The sequence below is a fragment of the Ranitomeya imitator genome, chromosome 5 (assembly GCF_032444005.1).
Source record: "Ranitomeya imitator isolate aRanImi1 chromosome 5, aRanImi1.pri, whole genome shotgun sequence".
In the NCBI taxonomy this organism is placed as follows: domain Eukaryota; kingdom Metazoa; phylum Chordata; class Amphibia; order Anura; family Dendrobatidae; genus Ranitomeya; species Ranitomeya imitator.
In genome coordinates this window covers 404,096,014-404,112,420 of record NC_091286.1, presented here as the reverse complement: position 1 = coordinate 404,112,420, position 16,407 = coordinate 404,096,014, and the positions used below count along the sequence as shown (strand labels likewise).

The window sequence follows — 16,407 nt, the reverse complement described above, 5'->3', positions numbered from 1 at the left end:
CTAAAAAACGCTATAAAAGTAAATCAAACCCCCCTTCATCACCCCCTTAGTTAGGGAAAAATTAAAAAAATGTATTTATTTCCATTTTCCCATTAGGGTTAGGGTTAGGGATAGGGCAAAGGTTAGGGTTAGGGCTAGGGTTGGGGCTAGGGTTGGGGCTAAGGTTAGGGCTAGGGTTAGGGTTGGGGCTAGGGTTAAGGCTACAGTTAGGGTTGGGGCTAAAGTTAGGGTTGGGGCTAAAGTTACGGTTAGGGTTTAGATTACATTTACGGTTGGGAATAGGGTTGGGATTAGGGTTAGGGGTGTGTTAGGGTTAGGGGTGTGGTTAGGGTTACTGTTGGGATTAGGGTTAGGGGTGTGTTTGGATTAGGGTTTCATTTATAATTTGGGAGGTTTCCACTGTTTAGGCACACCAGGGGCTCTCCAAACGCGACATGGCGTCCGATCTCAATTCCAGCCAATTCTACGTTGAAAAAGTAAAACAGTGCTCCTTCCCTTCCGAACTCTCCCGTGTGCCCAAACAGGGGTTTACCCCAACATATGGGGTATCGGCGTACTCAAGACAAATAGAACAACAACTTTTAGGGTCCAATTTCTCCTGTTACCCTTGGGAAAATACAAAACTGGGGGCTAAAAAATAATTTTTGTGGGAAAAAAAAGATTTTTTATTTTCACGGCTCTGCGTTATAAACTGTAGTGATACACTTGGGGGCTCAAAGTTCTCACAACACATCTAGATAAGTTCCTTAGGGGGTCTACTTTCCAAAATGGTGTCACTTGTGGGGGGTTTCTACTGTTTAGGTACATTAGGGGCTCTGCAAACGCAATGTGACGCCTGCAGACCATTCCATCTAAGTCTGCATTCCAAATGGCGCTCCTTCCCTTCCGAGCCCTCCCATGCGTCCAAACGGTGGTTCCCCCCCACATATGGGGTATCCGCGCACTCAAGACAAATTGGACCACAACTTTTGGGGTCCAATTTCTCCTGTTACCCTCGGGAAAATACAAAACTGGGGGCTAAAAAATAATATATGTGGGAATTTTTTTTTTTTTTTTTGCGGCTCTGCATTATAAACTTCTGTGAAGCCCTTGGTGGGTCAAAGCACTCACCACACATCTAGATAAGTTCCTTAGGGGGTCTACTTTCCAAAATGGTGTCACTTGTGGGAGGTTTCAATGTTTAGGCACATCAGTAGCTCTCCAAACGCAACATGGCGTCCCATCTCAATTCCTGTCAATTTTGCATTAAAAAGTCAAACGGCGCTCCTTCCCTTCTGAGCTCTTCCATGCGCCCAAACAGTGGTTTACCCCCACATATGGGGTATCAACGTACTCAGGACAAATTGTGCAACAACTTTTGGGGTCCAATTTCTTCTCTTACCCTTGGGAAAATAAAAAATTGGGGGCGAAAAGATAATTTTTGTGAAAAAATATGATTTTTATTTTTATGGTTCTGCATTATAAACTTCTGTGAAGCACTTGGTGGGTAAAAGTGCTCACCACACCTCTAGATAAGTTCCTTAGGGGGTCTACTTTCCAAAATGGTGTTACTTGTGGGGGGTTTCAATGTTTAGGCACATCAGGGGCTCTCCAAACGCAACATGGTGTCCCATCCCGATTCCAGTCAATTTTGCATTGAAAAGTCAAATGGCGCTCCTTCGCTTCCGAGCTCTGTCATGCGCCCAAACAGTGGTTTACCCCCACATACAGTGGGGCAAAAAAGTATTTAGTCAGTCAGCAATAGTGCAAGTTCCACCACTTAAAAAGATGAGAGGCGTCTGTAATTTACATCATAGGTAGACCTCAACTATGGGAGACAAACTGAGAAAAAAAAATCCAGAAAATCACATTGTCTGTTTTTTTTTATCATTTTTTTTGCATATTATGGTGGAAAATAAGTATTTGGTCAGAAACAAACAATCAAGATTTCTGGCTCTCACAGACCTGTAACTTCTTCTTTAAGAGTCTCCTCTTTCCTCCACTCATTACCTGTAGTAATGGCACCTGTTTAAACTTGTTATCAGTATAAAAAGACACCTGTGCACACCCTCAAACAGTCTGACTCCAAACTCCACTATGGTGAAGACCAAAGAGCTGTCAAAGGACACCAGAAACAAAATTGTAGCCCTGCACCAGGCTGGGAAGACTGAATCTGCAATAGCCAACCAGCTTGGAGTGAAGAAATCAACAGTGGGAGCAATAATTAGAAAATGGAAGACATACAAGACCACTGATAATCTCCCTCGATCTGGGGCACCACGCAAAATCCCACCCCGTGGGGTCAGAATGATCACAAGAACGGTGAGCAAAAATCCCAGAACCACGCGGGGGGACCTAGTGAATGAACTGCAGAGAGCTGGGACCAATGTAACAAGGCCTACCATAAGTAACACACTACGCCACCATGGACTCAGATCCTGCAGTGCCAGACGTGTCCCACTGCTTAAGCCAGTACATGTCCGGGCCCGTCTGAAGTTTGCTAGAGAGCATTTGGATGATCCAGAGGAGTTTTGGGAGAATGTCCTATGGTCTGATGAAACCAAACTGAAACTGTTTGGTAGAAACACAACTTGTCGTGTTTGGAGGAAAAAGAATACTGAGTTGCATCCATCAAACACCATACCTACTGTAAAGCATGGTGGTGGAAACATCATGCTTTGGGGCTGTTTCTCTGCAAAGGGGCCAGGACGACTGATCCGGGTACATGAAAGAATGAATGGGGCCATGTATCGTGAGATTTTGAGTGCAAACCTCCTTCCATCAGCAAGGGCTTTGAAGATGAAACGTGGCTGGGTCTTTCAACATGACAATGATCCAAAGCACACCGCCAGGGCAACGAAGGAGTGGCTTCGTAAGAAGCATTTCAAGGTTCTGGAGTGGCCTAGCCAGTCTCCAGATCTCAACCCTATAGAAAACCTTTGGAGGGAGTTGAAAGTCCGTGTTGCCAAGCGAAAAGCCAAAAACATCACTGCTCTAGAGGAGATCTGCATGGAGGAATGGGCCAACATACCAACAACAGTGTGTGGCAACCTTGTGAAGACTTACAGAAAACGTTTGACCTCTGTCATTGCCAACAAAGGATATATTACAAAGTATTGAGATGAAATTTTGTTTCTGACCAAATACTTATTTTCCACCATAATATGCAAATAAAATGTTAAAAAAACAGACAATGTGATTTTCTGGATTTTTTTTTCTCAGTTTGTCTCCCATAGTTGAGGTCTACCTATGATGTAAATTACAGACGCCTCTCATCTTTTTAAGTGGTGGAACTTGCACTATTGCTGACTGACTAAATACTTTTTTGCCCCACTGTATGGGGTATCGGTGTACTCAGGACAAATTGTACAACAACTTTTGGGGTCCATTTTCTCCTGTTACCCTTGGTAAAATAAAACAAATTGGAGCTGAAGTATATTTTTTGTGAAAAAGCTAAATGTTCATTTTTATTTAAACATTCCAAAAATTCCTGTGAAGCACCAGAAGGGTTAATAAACTTCTTGAATATGGTTTTGAGCACCTTGAGGGGTGCAGTTTTTAGAATGGTGTCACAGTTGGGTATTTTCTATCATATAGACCCCTCAAAATGACTTCAAGTGTGATGTGGTCCCTAAAAGAAAATGGTGTTGTAAAAATGAGAAATTGCTGGTCAACTTTTAACCCTTATAACTCCCTAACAAAAAAAAATTTTGGTTCCAAAATTGTGCTGATGTAAAGTAGACATGTGGGAAATGTTACTTATTAAGTATTTTGTGTGACATATCTCTGTGATTTAATTGCATAAAAATTCAAAGTTGAAAATTGCGAAATTTTCAAAATTTTCGCCAAATTTCCGTTTTTTTCACAAATAAACGCAGGTAATATCAAAGAAATTTTACCACTATCATGAAGTACAATATGTCACGAGAAAACAATGTCAGAATCACTGGGAGCCGTTGAAGCGTTCCAGAGTTATAACCTCATAAAGGGACAATGGTCAGAATTGTAAAAATTGGCCCGGTCATTAACGTGCAAATCACCCTTGGGGGTAAAGGGGTTAATTTCACAAAAAAACTGGTGGCACCTTCCCTTTAATTTAAAAAAAACGGATCCGATGTAAATTGCGGAAAAGTGATGGGTGAGAGAGAAGAGAGAGAGACCCCATAATGGAAAATCTGCATGATTTCTATGGAAAATGCTTTGAAAACCAGATCCGGGCACCGGATGCATTGTTTCACACCTCCGTTTCATGTGTTTTTGGCCGATTCCGTCAGTATGTGTTTTTTCCCGCCGGACAAAAAACATTGCAGTGGACGTTTTCTACGTCTGCCGGAAACGACTCTTTGGACAGATCTGGAAAAAAACGGATGAAACATCAGGCACAATCCGGCGCTAATACAACTTTTTGGGAAAAAAACGGATCCGGCGTAAAAAAAACCCAATTGTGCCAGATTGTGCCTGAAACAAAAAGCCTGATGTGTGAAAGTAGCGTTAGGCATTTTTAAATACAAATCTATGTACGGCTATATTCACACATTGCATTTGTTGATCATTTTTATGCAACTTGAAAACTGCTTTTTTTCAGTAAAAGCTACGAGATTTCAGGCTGCAGCGATTTTTAAATCTGCAGCATTTCGATTGTTTCAGCTCTTTTGCAGCACTTTTTTTTACTCATAGGAAGCAGTGAGAAACTACTAAGTTGCAGCCATGTGTTTTTCGTGAAAACAAACTTTATTAAGTGTCTACTGTAGACACAAATCTGGACCACATAAAAAACGCAGCGAGAACCTTTTTGTAAGCAGCTTGTTTACTGCCAAGAAGGCAGATTTTTCCTGCAGAAAAAATAAACTGCAAAAAAAATGTAACCTGTGAACACAGCCAAACGTAAGAAAAAAAAGCAAGAGGCTACGTTCACACGTTGCGTTTTTGCTGCTTTTTAATGCAACTTTTCAGCTGCTTTTTACAGTACCAGCAAAAGCTATGAATTTTCCGAAATCTCATGCACGCACAATGTTTTTTTTCCTGACTGAAATGGAAACCTGCTTCATTTTTTTTTTTTACTTTTTTTGGAGGGGAGGGGGGCACTAAACTATCAGCACGCACAAGCAGCAAATACACAGAAAAAGCTGCTTTTAGGCTACGTTCACATTTGCATTGTTGTGTTGCGTCGGCGACGCAACGCAAAACGCATGCAAAAACGCATTGTTTTGTGATGCATGCGTCCATTTTTGGCCGATTTTGGACGCAAAAAAAATGCAACTTGCTGTGTCCTCTGCGCCAAAAAAGACGCATGCGTCACAAAACGCAAGACAACGCATGTCCATGCGCCCCCATGTAAAATATAGGGGTGCATGACGCATGCGTCGCCACGGTTGCGCCCGACGCACCACCGCAAGATGCTAATGTGAACGTAGCCTTAGTAAGAAAGAGGCTCCATACTGTGAAGAGAGCGTGTTTTTCCTGCAGAAAAAAAAAAGCAGAACTCAACATTTGCCTAAAAAAAACTGCTGAAGTGTATAAAAACAAACAAACAAAAAAATCACAATAAAAAAACCGAGTGTACAAAACACATTATAGCGAATGAAGAAAGCTGATCCAGGTGTATAAACAAGACACTGAATTCTCCTCAGGTGGCAGGGCAGACATTGCCGGACGACACCTGAGGGGTGCTGCTGTGACTGGACTGTCTCACATGGAGTTCAGGTGGGAAAGAGCTGAGGTACAGCACAGCCTCCATTCCCTGCACAGTCCACAGCCAGAGAGGGAGGAGGCAGGGAAGAGGAGGTGCCGGCACCCAGAGCACCCCGAGAGCAGGGAGCCATCCTGAGCAGCTCAGCACTGTGCACACCGTCCAGCTCACTGCTGAGGAAGCAGCTGGGAGAAAGCACAGACCGCACCCTCCATACTTCCAAGCAGCAGCTCCTCTCTGCAGTGCTGGCACCGTCCCAGGGACCTTATACTGAGGTGATGGAGAAGACACCCTCTCAGGCGGGGCACTCACCCGCTCTGGATTTCTGTCTGATTTTGTCAGGGGTGAGGGTACACTGTTAGCTGGCTTGTCACCCCCTGCCATTAGATGGGAGTAGGCTAGCTGGCATCTAGGTGAGGAGCTGCTCCCAGGGCTTCTGGCTACATGTAGGTGGGATCTTCTGCAGACCACTTTTTGGGTGTGAGACTCTGGGGAAGGAGTGGGCACATTACTTATTCCTGACTCATCATCCCTCATCTTCTTTCTAACCAAAATATGAAAATGCCAAAGTTGTCAGTATTACAGGTAATGGCAGAATTCACCGCAGAGTGTGGTGCCAGGCACAGGTGGCATTCATCTTTTATTTGCTCTGTTGTGACAACTGTACACCCATGTACCCTACTTTTGCTATGTTGTGCAGTCTCTGGTATCTGTTGGTAATTTGGGTGGATTTCATTGCTGGAAATGATTGGCACAACGTGTGGGATCGGGTCAGGGCACTGTAACAGGGCAGTCAAGTTAAGGGTGAACCCAGGTGCCAGATTTCCATTCGGGGACCATAATAGGGTGTTCAGATTTGATTTTATTTTAATGTGTTATCACTGTTTGGCATGTGTGTAATATTTACAGAATGTGATTGTTTTCCAGGTGGAGGTTTTGGGTTGTCATTATGCTGTGTGATGATAATGCTGCGTCTAACATGTCACTCTGTCAGTACCCGTCCAATAGATCTAATGTATATTTAATGTTACACAACTTTGCTTGGTTGCTAGGGAATCCCCACATGTACTTATGCTGGCTAACAGATGTAAATCATTCAGCTGCGGCAAGAAAAACTAAATCTCTGAGCACTAAAAAATACTCGGAGGACATCCGAGCGTGCTCGAGAAATCTCAAGTAACGAGTATATTTGCTCATCACTAGTGATCTGTAAAGTAGTACAGAGCAGCAGCTGGGAATGGTAGATCTGTATGTGCTGTTTAAAACAATATGTAGAGCCATTCTACAGCTCTATCTTACCTTGCACTTTGAGTTTACTAATATACTTTGACTAGCTATTGAACCCGTTCTACGACCGGGTGGCGAGCATTTATATTGGTATATGGTCTCCATCATGGTATGTGCTGCTCCATCCTGCGTCCCCATCCTATCATGTGCTGCTGCCATCCTGCGCCCCCATTCTGACATGTGCTGCTGCCATCCTGCGCCCCCATTCTGACATGTGCTGCTCCATCCTGCGCCCCCATTCTGTCATGTACTGTTCCCATCCTGCGCCCCCATTCTGTCATTTGCTGCTCCCATCCTGCGCCCCGGTTCTGTCATGTGCTGCTCCCATCCTGCTCCCCCATCCTGTCATGTGCTGCTCCCATCCTTAGGCCCCGTCCTGTCATGTGCTGCTCCCATCCTGCTCCCCCATCCTGTCATGTGCTGCTCCCATCCTGCGCCCCGGTTATGTCATGTGCTGCTCCCATCTTGCGCCACCGTTGTGTCATGTGCTGCTCCCATCCTGCGCCTCCGTTCTGTCATGTGCTGCTTCCATCTTGCACCCCCGTTCTCTCATGTGCTGCTGCCATCCTACACCCCCGTTCTGTCATGTGCTGCCCTATTCTGTCGTGTGCTGCTCCCATCCTGTGCCCCCGTTCTGTCATGTGCTGCTCCCATCCTGCACCACCGTTCTTTAATTTGCTGCTCCCATCCATATGCCCCATACGCTGCTCCATAATATATGCCCCGTATGAGGTGGCGTAAGTAACAGATTGCTGTGGCATGAAGTGCCACAGCTTCATGCCACAGCAATTTGTTACTTACGCCATTCCTTTCCGCCCATTTTCTTCGTCCTCCTGCTGCCGGAATCGGCGCTGCGCCGGCGCCGATTCCGGCAGCAGGAGGACGAAGAAAATGGGCGGGGCGGAAAGGAATGGCGTAAGTAACAAATTGCTGTGGCATGAAGTGCCACAGCATAATCAGGGCGCAAATATGTGCACGGTGTCCCCCTGCTCCCGACCCCCTGCTCCCGGCAGTCCGCGCCTTCCGGCGCCATTTTTTTTCCCTGACACTATAATGTAACGCTAGGAGCGTCGCGCCTGCGCAGTCTATAAAGGCTTCGGACAGAGTGACGCTCCCAGCGTTATATTATAGATTACCCCTCCCCCCAAGCGTACTTTTGTCTAAATATACAGGTTACGTGACCGCACTATTTGGATCCTTGCCACTTCGCTGACGTATTGTTCAAATTTCTCATATGTCCCTGCGGCATCCAAGTGCAACATTGGCAATGATGTCTACTTGGTCAGGTTCATCTTTTCCCCAACTTTTTCAATACTCAGAATGGATTTTAGTAGCTAAACCAGCAGATGTCAATGTTAAAGAAGAGGGCTAGCGTTGCCATTTATTAACAAGCATTCCCGGCAAAAATGTTATCCCCCTAAACCTTTCTGAATATATCTGTGATGTAGTGCAGTTAGATTAAAATAACTGACTGTTGTCCTACCTCGGTTTCCAGCGTTGCTCGGGCATCATCTGGGTCACGTGACTTCAAGTCGGGTCCACACATCAACACATTTTATCAGAGAGGGGTTTGGGTCACGTAACTCAGAAGAGGACTAGAGCGATGCTGGAAACCAGGGATGATGGCAATCTGTAAGTATTGTAATAGAACTACGCTAGAGAAATGTGTAGAAAGGATTATGGTATAGCATCTTTTTTTGGGAGTGTTTCTTAAAAATGAGCCAGGATGTCACTGATCATAATGAGGAATTGTTTGAAATTGGGCTCTGGATTTCACTACTGTCAAATTAGACAAATGTTTCAGATTAGCACAGTAGTATAATGCATGAGTCATCCCTCTGTATTGGGTGCAGGCTGCACATTCTCTATAGTCTCTGGAGCTCTAGAAAGGTGGTCTGTACTTTGTCATCTATGTGTATGTGTGGATTAAGGCTATGTTCACACCTTGCGTCGGGTCCCTGCGGGTTCTCCCGCAGCGGATTTGATAAATCTGCAGGGCAAAACAACTGCGGTTCTCCCTGCAGATTTATCGCGGTTTGTTCCGCGTTTTCCGCTGCGGGTTTCCGCCTATACTATTGATGCTGCATATGCAGCAATATGCAGCATCAATAGTAATGTTAAAAATAATAAAAATTGGTTATACTCACCCTCTGATGTCCGGATCTCCTGGGCGCTGCACCCGGCGGTCCGGTTCCAAAGATGCTGTGGGAGAAGGACCCTTCGTGACGTCACGGTCATGTGACCGCGACGTCACCGCAGGTCCTGGTCGCACAGCAACTCTGACCGGACGGCCGCGTGCAGCGCCCAGGAGCTCCGGACATCAGAGGGTGAGTATAACCAGATTTTTTATTTTTTAACCCCAAATATGGTTCCCAGGGCCTGGAGGAGAGTCTCCTCTCCTCCACCCCGGGTACCACCCGCACATTATCCGCTTACTTCCCGCAACGTGGGCACAGCCCCATGCGGGAAGTAAGCGGTTCAATGCATTCCTATGGGTGCAGAATCGCAGCGATTCTGCACAAAGAAGTGACATGCTGCGGGTTGTAAACCGCTGCGTTCCCGCACGGTTTTTCCCGCAGCATGTGCACAGCGGTTTGCGGTTTCCATAGGGTTTACATGTTACTGTAAACGCTATGGAAACTGCTGCGGACCCGCAGCATCAAAATCGCGGCGGTTCCGCGGTAAAAACCGCTAAGTGTGAATATAGCCTAAAGGTGTCCAGATAAATGATTAATCCACTGGTAAACCAGCCAGCTCCAGAACAGATCTCATGGAAACTGTATTCCTCATCACCCGGCAGCCTAGAAAACTGGGACACGTGGACGCTGCAAACTGGAATAACATATGGCCCTAGCCATGAGGGTCTAGAGATGCGACTCCTCTTACCAAAACTGTTCTATCAAAATATAATTTGCAATGCAGGTTGTATAACAAAGATAACCTGTGTTTGTATTTTCTATTCTTATTAAGATTTGTCCTCCGAGGTACTGTAGCATCTCCACGGAAAGAAGATAACTTTTACTCCCAGGAAAGAATAATTTTTACAAGCGTATGTTACTTGTTTATTACAGACCTCTTCTTTACAAGTATGATAGACATTGAAAAGCTTGCTACATTATGTATGAATGTTACATATATTTATGCTGTAATGAAACATTTTCTCTCAACAGTAGCAGGATGCCTGGTCTGTATGATACATCCTCCTGGGTGCAGCTCCCTCTTGAGGCTTCATGTGTAAATGCCTGTGCCAATGGCTTTAGCCTGGGGCTCAGTGCCCAGTTGACCTACCTAAACACCTGTGGCGACACAGTACAAGGTAGGATTATAATAGTAGACTATATTGTAAAAATGTTCTTAAATTACCGTATATCCCAATTCCAAAAAAGTTGGGACGCTGGGTAAAATGTAGAGAAAGCAGTGATTTGTAAATCTTTTACAGCCTTATTTTATTTGCAATAGAACACATGTCAGAAGCTGAAAGTTAATTTTTTTCCATTTCTTTTGAAAAAGTAACTAATTTAGACAATGATGTCAGCAATGCATCTACAAAAAGTTGGGACCAGGATAATAAAAGGCTGGAAATGTAAGTGGTACTAATGAAACACAGGTGATTCTGTATAAAAAGAGCGTGTTGGAGAGTCTGTCAGAAGCAAAGCTGGTCTGTGAACAATTGTTTAAAAACTATGAAATGTCCCACCATGTAAAGTACATATTGGAAGATTGAGAGGTTTCGAAGAAATCCATGTACATTAAATTCTTGTGATCTACTGGCCCTCAGGCGGCACTGCCGTAAAAAGAGGCATAATTTGGTCATGCAAATCATTGCATGGGCTCACAAATATTTTGAGAAATCATTATCTGTGAACACAGTTCATAGTACAAGTTAAAGCTTTAACATGCAAAGAAGCGATATATATCAACACAATCCAGAAACGCTGCCATCTTCTCTGGGTCTAAGCTTATTTAAAACGAGCGAAAAAATGGCAAACTGTTCTGTGATCAGATGAATCAAAACGTAAATTCCTTATGAAAGCCACGGACGCTGTGACCTGCAGTCATAGTAGAGGGACCATCCAGCTTATCTGCGCACAGTCCATAAGCTTGCGACTCTGAATGCATGGGGTTGCATTAGTCCCTATGGCATAGGCAGCTTACACAACTTGGAATGCGCTATCAATACTGAGCATTATCTAAAGGTTTTAGAATAACATATGCTCCTATGCAGACATCTACAGGTGCTTCTCAAAATTTAGAATATCATGAAAAAGTTAATTTATTTCAGTTCTTCAATACAAAAAGTGAAACTCCTACTGTATATTATATATAGTCATTACTATCACGGACAGGGTTCTAAGGGACAAAAACCCAAAAGTGGACCCTCTGGGTAACGGCTCCAGAGCCCCCCGAAGATGAGTGGACCAGATAGATCCACCCTTTATACAGGGAGTGAAAGAAGTAGGCCCAAGGGGGATGTAACCACAACTGCCGGAGCCAAAAGGACGACTGGGGTAAAACGAGGATAAGTGGACACGGGTAACCAAAAGGGAAAAGGATAGGATTAGGGGAATCTGGAACGGAGAATGACTGGAAGCTGGGAGCTTAAAAGGAAGGGAAAAAACAAATAGTAAAGGTGGATCTGCTAAAGGACTAGAGAAACCTGAAGGCTAATGAAATTCAGGAGAAGAGGACTGCTGAGAAACAGAGCTGAAAATAGGACAAGATGAGGACGGGACAAATAGGTGTGGAGGGAAACAGGACAACCAAGGAATAGACAAATCTAACAGGCTGGCAAGAAGGGGGGAAAAAGCACAGGGCTAGAGAGTGACCAGCAGAGACACGGGACTTGAGGACGAAGAGGGACACCAGGACAAAGCAGGCGCCGCTACGACGATACTCAGGTGTCTTACCTGAGTAGACGCCGGACCAAAATACCCGGTGGGCGCCGCCATGTTGGGGCGGAGCCACTGGGTCACGACCTCCCAGGAACTCTTGTGGCGGAAGAAGCGCAACTGCGCATGCGCGAAGCGCCGTGAGCCCGAGAAGCCGGGTGGAATACAGCGAGGGACCATGCTGGGGGCATGCCGGCTAGAGAGAGCGAGGTAAGTATCGGAGGACGTGACAATTGCAAACAGAGTGATCTATTTCAAGTGTTTATTTCTGTTAATGTTGATGATTATGGCCCAAAGTCAATGAAAACTCAAGAGTCATTATATCAGAAAATTAGAATAATTAATAAAAAACACCTGCAAAGGCTTCCTAAGCGTTTAAAAAGGTCCCTAATTCTGTTTTAGTAGGCTCCACAATCATGGGGAAGACTGCTGACTTGACAGATGTCCAGAAGGCAGTCATTGACACACTCCACAAGGAGGGTAAACCACAAAAGGTCATTGCTAAAGAAGCTGGCTGTTCACAGAGTGCTGTATCCAAGCATATTAATGGAAAGTTGAGTGGAAGGAAAAAGTGTAGAAAAAGGTGCACAAGCAACCGGGATTACCACAGAAGGCCATTCTAAAATTTTGGGAAGATTCACAAGGAATGGACTGCTGCTGGAGTCATAGCTTCAAGAGCCACCACACACAGATGTATCCAGGACATGGGCTACAAGTGTCGCATTCCTTGTGTCAAGCCACTCATGACCATTAGACAATGCCAGAAGCTTCTTAGGCTACGTTCACATTTGCGTTGTGCGATGTTGCGTCGGAGACGCAACGCACAACGCAAACAAAAACGCAACAAAACGCACGCTAAAACGCAGCGTTTTGCGACGCATGCGTCCTTTTTTGCCGAATTTTGGACGCTAAAAAAATGCAACTTGCTGCGTCCTCTGCGCACTACGCTTGCGGCAAAAAAAAAAACGCATGCGTCGCAAAACGCAGCATAACGCATGTCCATGCGCCCCCCATGTTAAATATAGGGGAGCATGACGCATGCGTCACCGCGGCTGCGCCCGACGCAGCCGCGCAAAACGCTAATGTGAACGTAGCCTTACTTGGGCCAAGGAGAAAAAGAACTGGACTGTTGCTCAGTGGTCCAAGGTGCTGTTTTCACATGAAAGTAAATTTTGCATTTAATTTGGAAATCAAGGTCCCAGAGTCTGGAAGAAGACTGGAGAGGCTCACGATCCAAGTTGTTTGTGGTCTAGTGTGAAGTTTCCACAATCAGTGATGGTTTGGGGAGCCATGTCATCTGCTGGTGTAGGTCCACTGTGTTTTACCAAGACCAAAGTCAGCGCAGCGGTCTACCAGGAAATTTTAGGGGACGTCATGCTTCCCTCTGCCGACAAACTTTTTGGAGATGGAAATTTCATTCTCCAGCAGGACTTGGCACCTGTTCACACTGCCAAAAGTACCTATACCTGGTTTGAAAACAACAGTATCACTGCGGTTGATTGGCCAACAAACTCGCCTGACCTTAACCCCATAGAGAATCTATGGGGTATTGTCAAGAGGAAGATAAGAAACAGCAGACCCAACAATGCAAACGAGCTGAAGGCTGCTATTAAAGCAACCTAGTCTTCCATAAAGGTACCGTCACACTAAGCGACGCTGCCGCGATACCGACAACGATCCGGATCGCTGCAGCGTCGCTGTTTGGTCGCTGGAGAGCTGTCACACAGACAGCTCTCCAGCGACCAACGATGCCGGTAACCAGGGTAAACATCGGGTTACTAAGCGCAGGGCCGCGCTTAGTAACCCGATGTTTACCCTGGTTACCATCGTTAAAGTAAAAAAAACAACCACTACATACTTACCTTCCGTGTCTGTCCCCGGCGCTCTGCTTCTCTGGTCTGGCTGTGAGCACAGCGGCCGGAAAGTAGAGCGGTGACGCCACCGCTCTGCTTTCCGGCTGCCCGGCACTCACAGCCAGACCAGAGAAGCAGAGCGCCGGGGACAGACAGCGGTAGGTAAGTATGTAGTGGTTGTTTTTTTACTTTAACGATGGTAACCAGGGTAAACATCGGGTTACTAAGCGCGGCCCTGCGCTTAGTAACCCGATGTTTACCCTGGTTACCAGCGAAGACATCGCTGAATCGGCGTCACACACACCGATTCAGCGATGTCAGCGGGAGAGCCAGCGACGAAATAAAGTTCTGGCCTTTCTGCCCCGACCAGCGATATCACAGCAGGGGCCTGATCGCTGCTGTGTGTCACACTGGACGATATCGCTAGCCAGTGAAGACATCGCTGAATCGGCGTCACACACGCCGATCCAGCGACGAAATAAAGTTCTGGACTTTCCCCAGCGACCAACGATCTCCCAGCAGGGGTCTGATCGTTGGTCGCTGTCACGCATAACGATTTCGTTAACGATATCGTTGCTACGTCACAAAAAGCAACGATATCGTTAACGATATCGTTATGTGTGACGGTACCTTTAGGCTGGCCACAGGATAGCTGTTGGTTGAAGGCTTGTTTGGCCAACAGCTGTTCTCCTGACCACTATACGCATATCTCCTTGGCTTAGCTGAGCCTGTATAGATTCTCAATATTGTGAGTAGGCCTCTGCAAAACACATCTGCTGACAGATTACGGTATATCTCACTTAAAAAAATAAAAAAACAAACGAGTCAGCATGTTGAACTCCAAAATGCCTGACCTCGTTATTTCTTGACATCTGCGGTCAGAGGAAAGCCAGGACACCTCTATATGCATTGGTTAACCATCCAGTAAAATCAGCAGGCTCGTCAATGTGTATGGCCACCTTTATGCCTCTCTTAGGGTACCGTCACACAGTGGCATTTTGATCGCTACGACGGCACGATTCGTGACGTTCCAGCAATATATCTGTGACGTTCCAGCGATCTCGCTGTGTCTGACACGCTCCTGCGATCAGGGACCCCGCTGAGAATCGTACGTCGTAGCAGATCGTTTGAAACTTTCTTTCGTCGTCTAGTGTCCCGCTGTGGCGGCATGATCGCATGGTGTAACAAAGGTGTGCACGATATTGTATACGATGTGCGCATAGTAACCAACGGCTTCTACATCGCACATACGTCATGAAATTATCGCTCCAGCGTCGTACATTGCAAAGTGTGACAGCAGTCTACGACGCTGGAGCGATATTGTTACGATGCTGGAGCGTCACGGATCGTGCCGTCGTAGCGATCAAAATGCCACTGTGTGACGGTACCCTTACTATTGAGAACACATGAATGCTCAGCTAACATTGCATGTGTTTGGGGGATGGGGTGAGGAGTAGCTGTTGAACAAGCACTTTGCTGACAGCTATCTCAGGTGTTTGCACACATAATGTTTGCTATCATCAGTTATTCATTTATTTGCTTTCCTCTCAAAATGTTTTGACTCCTGATTTGGGAGTAAATTAGCAATATGAAAATAATGTGATCTCAGTTTAAAACAGTTGCCTCTACTATGCTTGTCAAAAGAACTGATCATGTATACACCCACGTGCCTGGGAGTATATGTAGCAATCATCGTCCTACTCAATTTTAATTATAGTTTATGCTTATTGAACTTGCTATGTAAATATTTAAGATCATGAAGTATACGGCTATATTCCTAAAAACATGCTCCATTAAAATAAATGAAGCAACACGTATCTTAATTTTGTTCCCATAGAGATGTATCTTTCAGGGGAAAAAATGTCCAACCAGATAGAAGTTTGTTCCACTTGACGGGAAGTTGCAAAGTTCATAAAAATCAGTGCAATATTTTGACTAAGATCTATTGTCCAAACAACCTTATTGAGGTTCTCGTATGAGTAGATCATTATCGGAGTAAGCAGAATCTGACCTTGTTATTAGAAAGAGACTTTTGGAAAACAGTTTCCTGCTTTCTGATGAAAGGTTTCATTCCACTAAAATTTACAGCTTTTCCACAGGGCCATAATATTGCAAACTATGAAGAAATCCAAAAGCCCTCCACTCTCATTATCTCCCCCGACTCCCCCATAGACTCTTGGAAACCATAGCAGAGCGGAATGGTCCTCTGTTCTCTTTGGGAGAGCCATTGCTAGACTCCTCTGGCTGTGGTTTATAGCCACATGAAGCAAAAGGTTTGGATTATCTTTCTGAAATTCAACAGGCCGGATTCTTCCATTATTATTATTATTATGTCCTTCCTCTAGCCATGTTCGTTTACCACCTGGAAGAAGGGGAGGTTGTGACGAGTTTTGAGGCAGTCACTGGAAACAGGAAAGTTCAAGCTCACGTCCAGAGTCAAACACGAATGGAAGAATGCTGTTCTAGTTGTCACTTGGAATTGCTGCCTTGTTGTTGCCCCAGTGGTGAGTACAAAGTTTTACAGTTGCACCCCGCTGGAAAAAAAAAGCCTGATTTGACATTTGCAACAGTTCATCTACAGTATATAGTGTATAATGTTGCATACAGTCTTGATTAAAATTTATACTTCTGTTTTATGTCTGCAGCTCTAATTGAGACCTATGAGTGGCTGTGGTTACATACTACAAACAAACCCTGTGTAATCAGATTT

General features: G+C 45.1%; 1 protein-coding gene across 2 annotated transcripts in view; it reads left to right on the top strand.

Moving 5' to 3' along the window:
- Positions 1-5,775: 5,775 nt before the first annotated feature.
- Positions 5,776-16,407, top strand: part of VWA5B2 (von Willebrand factor A domain containing 5B2) — a 92,361-nt gene continuing 81,729 nt past the window's right edge. Inside the window, exons 1-3 of one of the 2 annotated variants that reach the window (XM_069726959.1) lie at positions 5,776-5,943; positions 10,126-10,271; positions 16,043-16,201. In XM_069726959.1, coding sequence (XP_069583060.1) covers positions 10,133-10,271; positions 16,043-16,201 — 298 coding nt within the window. In that variant the 5' untranslated portion in view covers positions 5,776-5,943; positions 10,126-10,132. The remainder of the gene's footprint in view (positions 5,944-10,125; positions 10,272-16,042; positions 16,202-16,407) is intronic. The other variant, XM_069726958.1, reaches the window with a different exon arrangement.